At 45.1% G+C, this 7,500-nt stretch overlaps 1 protein-coding gene across 1 annotated transcript in view; it reads right to left on the reverse strand.

Moving 5' to 3' along the window:
• Positions 1-4,656: 4,656 nt before the first annotated feature.
• Positions 4,657-7,500, reverse strand: part of LOC311318368 (putative ATP-dependent RNA helicase DDX52) — a 6,900-nt gene continuing 4,056 nt past the window's right edge. The window contains exons 9-15 of the mRNA XM_084449678.1: positions 7,424-7,500; positions 6,925-7,047; positions 6,699-6,849; positions 6,448-6,523; positions 5,863-5,934; positions 5,095-5,367; positions 4,657-4,946 (exon numbers count right to left, since the gene is read on the reverse strand). The exon at positions 7,424-7,500 is cut by the window's right edge and continues 14 nt beyond it. Of these exons, the coding sequence (XP_084305804.1) occupies positions 4,901-4,946; positions 5,095-5,367; positions 5,863-5,934; positions 6,448-6,523; positions 6,699-6,849; positions 6,925-7,047; positions 7,424-7,500 (818 nt within the window). The 3' untranslated portion in view covers positions 4,657-4,900. The remainder of the gene's footprint in view (positions 4,947-5,094; positions 5,368-5,862; positions 5,935-6,447; positions 6,524-6,698; positions 6,850-6,924; positions 7,048-7,423) is intronic.

Below are 7,500 nucleotides of genomic sequence, written 5' to 3' on the forward strand. Positions count from 1 at the left end.
TTTTTCCCCCTTTGTTTGATATCTCGGTCTTGAAATAAACGCGTCCCGGCGCTAACCTCGACCTCAGTGCTGAACTCCACCCTGCACCCCCCCTGACTCCACCTCAGTGCTGAACTCCACCCTGCACCCCCCCTGACTCCACCTCAGTGCTGAACTCCACCCTGCACCCCCCCTGACTCCACCTCAGTGCTGAACTCCACCCTGCACCCCCCCTGACTCCACCTCAGTGCTGAACTCCACCCTGCACCCCCCTGACTCCACCTCAGTGCTGAACTCCACCCTGCACCCCCCCTGACTCCACCTCAGTGCTGAACTCCACCCTGCATTCCCCCTCGGTGTCCCACAGGTGGTGGAGGTGGGCACGCATTTTCCCTTTACTACTCCTTTAAGTGATTACATTTCCAATAAATGATATTCACTCTAAATAGTCTTGATTACACCTTCTACTTTTAACATCTATTATCGCAACCTCATACAGGAAAGCTGTTTGTCTTCAGGCAGTTCATCCAACACTATCCCTTCCTTCTGATAAGCGCCAGACCCTGGCTAGAGAGTGGGAGGGAGGGGGGGGTCATGGAGGCTGCTTATCACCTTCCCAGAGTTAGCTGGGGTTCTTCATCAGTTCTTTAAAGGGATTTGTTTATAATATTTATTACCATCTTCCTCTAGAATGCGGGGGAACATCGTGCCGCCTTGTAACCTTGTATCCGCCATTGCGCAATACCTCCTCCAATGACCTCGCTGTTTGTCCTCCGTCTCTCTCCCTGCCCCTGCACCCTGGCCATTCCCTCCCTATGGGATTCCCAGAGACTCTTCCCTGGTCTCTTGATTTATAACCGCTGTAAGCTCCCCTCCCTCTCCTAGGCCTGTCCCAGGTGTTCAGGCCGGATCTAACCTCCTCGGCCTCCCTTCTCTCACTGATGACCCTTTGCCTTTGTCACCCGAGGCCCTGTATTGACTTGACAGTCCACTTTCTCCCTGACCAGGGTTCGGAATTATCACAATAAGCTTGCCATAGCAGGGGCTCGATGCACCAATAACTTCAGCCTTGAAAGGCATTCGATCCTCTCCGTGTTGACCAATCCAGTATTATTACCAGTGAACACTTGTACACAAGGGTATGATGATTATTATTATTATTATTATTATTATTTCTTAGATGTTTTGACAGTAGAGACAGTTGCATGCAGGGGATGGCCATCATACCTAGAATTGTTCCAGTTTTATTATGCAACATTCAGTGACGGCCTCCAAGGAGTCAGGTGTCAGGACAATGACTGAGCCTGCCTTCTTTATAAGCTTATTTATTTTATTTATTTACAATTAAAATTTAAATGACATTGACATGATAAAACGGGGCCCTTTAGAGCTCGTAGGCTATATGTCTGAATCATCTCTGAGGTAGACATACTGCTCTTAAGACCGGGTTGAAACTGGACCCAAGCGCACGACACAGGAGGCGGTGGAAAAAGTGCAAAGCCCTGATGACGATGATTGTCGAGATGACCAGGTTCTTCTAGAGAGATGAGTAGATGATGATTGGAGTCAGGTGTGCAGCGCCAAGCCATAAGCTCATTCACTAATTAGCCACAACCGTATTCACCTGCGGCGAAGCGCGCGCTGCTGTTCTAGGCGTCTCTAGATCAGTCTCGAGAGGAGCGGGAACTCCGGAGACGGGAGGCGTGGGAGCACGGTCTGACCGGCGTGCGTCATTACGCACGGTCTGACCGGCGTGCGTCATTACGCATGGTGCGCCCCGTGCGCCCCAGCGGTCCGGGGAGAGCCGAGGAGGGTGGAGCCGTAACAGCGTTCATTCTAACAAACGGAAGTAAGTTAATTCAGTAACAGTAAGTTAATTCTTGACCCATGCCACTTATTGATATTATATATTTGTTCGATATGACCATATTTGTTCTAAAAAATAACGTTTTTATTGTTAAAAGTATCTATGCATATCACTTAATTCCAACATCGCAAGAAAATTAAAAACTGAATTTAATTATCTATTTTGTGTTAACATTCAAAACCTGCAATTAACAATAGCAGAACAGATCAGCTCACAGAGGATTAGAAAGCAGCTCCATGTGGAATATTAGTCCTTCTGTAATTATGCCTCCTGCAGACAGAACAGCATGACCTGCTAGAACTCCTCAGCCTCTCTGGTTCTTCTCTGTCTGGGTTTGACCGCTGTCTCTAGGATTCTCAGCTCACTCCCTCTCTCCAGGCAGAATTCCCGGTGCTTACATAGAGAGCATAGGCCTGTTGTGGTATTTCCCATGCCTCTGTAATATGATCTTTAGAAACGTCTTTAGACACGAAATAGCTTCCTCACTTGCTCCAGCACGCATGCGCACAGCGTGCTGGAGCAACGATTGCGCGCTGTGCGAATGCGTGCTGGAGAAAGTGAGGAAGCTATTTAGTTTCGAAAGAAGTTTCTAAAGATCATGGCATGTGAAAACCACAACAGTTATGCTCTATGTAAGCACAACTAGCGATTCATCCAGACAGATTGATGAAAACAACCGTTTCGCGGCATTCTCGTTGCCCCGATCACCGCCATTACATGGATATACTGGCTCGCACTGGATTTTAAATTTCTTCTACATGCCTCCGAACCACACCAGTGATCTCGGTGAGTCAAACGTCTTATAATATGTCATAAATAAGGTCCAGGTTGTCAAAAACGAGCATTGTCCTTTAAGTATTTCTGTTAGTTATATATTATATTTCTTTATTATTTCAGAGACCACACACTCACTGTCTGTTTATGTAAGTGAAGAGAATTGAAAGGTCAAATAATGCTTATTAAGGGGTTAAAAAGTAGTAATATTGTCACAATACTGAGGAAAGCTTTTGTGCAACGAGCACAAATATGCTCTCCCCTCACTTAAAGTCCTACAGAAATGAAAAAAGCATTCAGTCCCATTTTGGTTCACATAATTGGTCATAGTGTTCACCTATTCAACGATGTATGACAAAAAAATTACAAGATTCTACTTTTGTTGTAATCTTATATCAAAGTATATAATTTCTTACTTCCTGGAAAACGGTAGGTCACGTGCAATTACGACACCAGGTACCTTAGATTTTAGGCCAATAATCTCACGACATCCGCCCTGTCAATCAAAAGGTCAACTACTCCTCAAGTGTTGAATATCCCGCCCGCTCGATAACGTTCCAATGAAATTCATCTAAACGTATGTCCCGCCCTGGCAGCCCGTTTCAGGCGGAAATACGTCAAAGTACGGAAGCAAGATGTTCTCCAACTTCCCTTTCTGTGCGACTGGGCTCAGCATCATGATCACGATCACAAGTTTATACAGTTTACATATTTTTAAGCAATGGTAGTGTCTACTTTTCATGTCAGCGAGTAACAAAATTGATAATAAATGGGTTGTGTCTTTTGTCTTTTCCGTGTGACCTTCATTCCTGTCTGGGCTGATCATCGACCACTATGTTCCTGTGATCTTTAATAAAACAAGTGCAGAGGTAGTGTTGTTTTCTCTTTCAATGTCTAGTTAATGGAGTAAACTGAAAAATTCACCAAGGGGTGGATCAGGATCTGCTTCAATTAGGTCCTCAGAATTTTAACAATCAGAAGTGGGCCTTCCAAAAGGTTGAGAATCCCTGGTGTAATGTAATAGTCTGTTATAAATAAATCATGTTCAGAATTTAAAACATGCCCCGAATTAATGGGTACCTTGGAGCATGAAGGTGTCAGTCAGCATAACTTTAGAAATATGGTTCAGTGTGTTGTAAAGAGCTGTAATAACAGGTTAATAAGGTTCAGTGTGTTGTAAAGAGCTGTAATAACAGGTTAATATGGTTCAGTGTGTTGTAAAGAGCTGTAATAACAGGTTAATATGGTTCAGTGTGTTGTAAAGAGCTGTAATAACAGGCAGTTGAGGCCTATAGTTTTGGAGTTGTATTGGGGGGTTATTTCGTGACATTTGTAAAGTAGGCTAATCGGCCTAACCTGGTACCAGTGAATGCCGCTAAGCTAGGCTAATCAGTCCAGGTCTCGCCACTCCATATTACACGCACAGAGTTGAAAATGCGAATACTGCTTGTCTAACCCCAGGGAAGATGGAAAATAAGCGTATTTCCAAAAATGTTGTCCATGTCCTTTAACGTTATGGAAGCTGCTGCTAGTTGTTATGAGCTCATGAGCTAACTGGCTATCCCGCTCTTATTGTGCTGGATTAGCATTGGAACTGATGTGTCCAGGCGACAAGACCTCTTAATTTATCAGACATTGTTTCATGTCATTTCAATTCACAGCTATTTTAGTGGTATGACTGGCTTCCGTTATACCAGTGCTGAACAGAAACAAGCCAGCCACGCACATCAGCCAGGCTGGATCTGGCCTGGTTTCCTGAAGTATCTAGGCTTCTTCTTGTCAGTCAACTAGCTCAGTATGTGGAACACGAGACGTTAATCTCTGGGTGATAGGTTCAAGCCTATGTTGGGTATAGCTAAGTATATTTAATAGTACTGTACATGGTAACCGGATCTCGTACATATGACAAATAAACAAGATTTATATTTTTTTTTATTTCACTATAGCAAGATGAAAGAAATCCAACAAGATAGCCTATAGTGTAGATAACTTTTTCTCAGGCATACTTCTCAGTGGCAACTATAATATAAGTGAAGACTTTATTGATCCCCCCCAGGGATAGAAAATACAAATGCCTTAGTGAAGTTTAGTTGTAGATTCCATGACATTTATATCATTCGTTTGTGGATAGAAGGATATATAAATGTAACTTTTTACACCAGTTTATTTTTATTGCTGGGAGTACATTAGAAAACAAAACAGTGGTAACATAGCAAACAGAACAGTCTTCATATACGTCAGTCTGTCCATCCTGTCATCTAGGATACTGTCCGTCTGTCCTCACGCAGCTTGTCCCGTCTCTGCTGCGACTTTCTTCACCTTTTTCCTGAGAGAGAGAGAGAGAAGTCAGTTTCATTCCCAAAATATTAGCATGAATAATATGAGCCCATTCCTTCAGAACGGGGGCATTTCAGTCTCCAGTCTCCCCCTCTGACTGCTACTCCCCTTGTTGTCAAGTGTTTGAGACACATTACCTTTTCTCCTTGGGTCCAGCAGGCGGAGTCAATCCTTTCCTCTGCTTTTTGCCGTCTGCTTTTTCACTTCCTCCTTTCTGTACTTTCTTTCCTTTCTTCTGTCCATCTCCCATCTTCTTTCCTTCTTCTCCATTCTTCTGTCCCTCTCGTTTCTTCTTGTGATTGTGTCCGTTTGTCTTCTGTCCCTTCTGTCCCTTGTTCAGGAGGAGGCGTGGCGTGGTGCTGATGGTGCTTCTCCTCGGGGGTCTCTTCTGCAGCTGGCGCTTCACCTTGCTGCACACAAACACCCTCGGGATTAATCACTCATTCAGAACAGCCTCATTACAGACTAGGGATGTTCACAGTTAATCCACTATCCATTCATTGCCGATAAGAATTTACTCGAGTAAGATTTGGTTACTCGATTAACTGCTTGTTAATGGAACTGAACTTTTGTTATCAACGGGAGTTGCATGAAATGTAATCATGATTTTGCACGAGGGCGCCACGCCATGGAGTGAAGGCTAATTAGGATGCCGGGAAATTTCAACGACACAGAGGAAGACGACAAAAAAATGAAGCGAGCAAAGCGCAGTCCAGCGTGGGACGTTCTTATCAATTAATCGACTATCGTTTGTTAAGGTTAACAGTTATCGATTAATGAAATTCCTTGAAATTGGCAACCCCATTACAGACAATGTGTCAACTTATTGAATAAGCCCTGTATTACACCTTACTTATTACTTTTTGATATAGATTTAAAAGAAGTAATTTCATCTGAAAGCTCACCTATGCATTTTCTTGAAGCCCACCATGTAGTCAGGTACAGGACAGCCCGCCTGCTTGATCACGCTGGCGACGCTGCAGAGGAGGACGGAGAGAGAGAGGGAAAGAACAAATAAACACAGAAGAGGAGTTGATGGTATGGCAGCTCCCAGCAGGCCGTGAGTGAACAGAAACTAGGGCGGCCCCCCCAATAGTCCACTTAACGTTAGCGGACGAGAAGAGTCCTAGTCGAGCAGGTTTTCATTAGTCGCAGAAAGAAAAAAAACCCCGTCAACAAACCCCTCAATCACCAATCAAAATCCTAGCGTAGGTTTATTGCGCAATCCCCTCAAAATCCCATAGCCTGTAATCAAATGTTGTTCAGTCTCCTTGCTGTGTTGCCGAATGCCGACACATTGAGAATGAATCTATTGCTTTGCTGAGGCGTTTGCTGCCGCTCGCTCCGTGTGTATGGTAAGGTTATATGAATAATAATAATAATAATAATCATCATAATAATAAAGGAACGACTAGTCGCTTGAAATGAGGACTTCTAGTGGAGCAGGACGATCTTTAGTCGGGGGCAGGCCTGATGGAACCCCTGGGTACCTGCGTAGCAGGGGTTTGTCGTCTTCTGTGAAGAACGTGACCGCCCTCCCGCTGTGCCCCGCCCTGCCCGTACGCCCTGAGAGGCAGAGAGAGAGAGAGAGGGAGAAAAAAACAATGAAGAGCAGCAGGGAAGAGAGAGAGAGGCGTAGTGATCAGACATTGACATCATCAACATAAGCGATGAAATGGGTTTAAAATAACAATTTCAAAGTGTGCCACAAGTGCTGTTTAGGTAGGACAGAGGGACTAACCGATGCGGTGGATGTATTCCACAGCGCTGGTAGGGAAGTCGTAGTTGAGCACCAAGTTGACTCCTTTGAAGTCGATCCCTCGGGCCAGCAGAGCTGTACAGATCAACACCCAGATCTTCCCCGAGCGGAAACTACTGACCACATTATCCCTCTGGAGAGAGAGATCACATTCTAGAAATTGTGAATAGACCAACCATGAACAGTGTGTGTGTGTGTGTGTGTGTACCTGTTGTTGTGTGCGGTCTGCATGTATGACGTCGACATTGATGCCCTCGTACACCAGCTCGTGGAAGAGCTCCCGTGCTCGCTCTTTCGACTGCACAAACACCAGCATGGGAGGAAGGAACCCCTGATGGAGAGAGAGAGGGAGAGAGAGAGAGAGAGAGAGAGAGAGAGAGAGAGAGAGGGAGAGAGAGAGAGAGGGATAGAAGGAGGGAGAGAGAGAGAGAGAGAGAGAGAGAGCAGGAAGAAGGGAGGGATGAAGGAGGCAGAGAAAGTAACCTGAGATAATATATCAGTACGCCCATGCCAAGTCAATATGCCTCCTCGGACAGCACAGAGCAAATTATCTCTGTCCAATTTCCATCCTTAGTTCTACAAGTTGACGCTGAACGATAACTCTAAGTTGACGCTGAACGATAACTCTGCCCTTCCTGAAGCCTTCAGACCTGTCCCTGGTCTTCAGACCTGTCCCTGGTCTTCAGACCTGTCCCTGGCGGACCTACCTTCTTAATGATGTCCCTCATGGCCAGCAGTTTCCCATTCTCCGTTCCCACAAACAGCAGCTCCTGTTCCACCGTCT

Source organism: Borostomias antarcticus (genome assembly GCF_949987555.1).
Source record: "Borostomias antarcticus genome assembly, chromosome: 15".
NCBI classification, from domain to species: Eukaryota; Metazoa; Chordata; class Actinopteri; order Stomiiformes; family Stomiidae; genus Borostomias; species Borostomias antarcticus.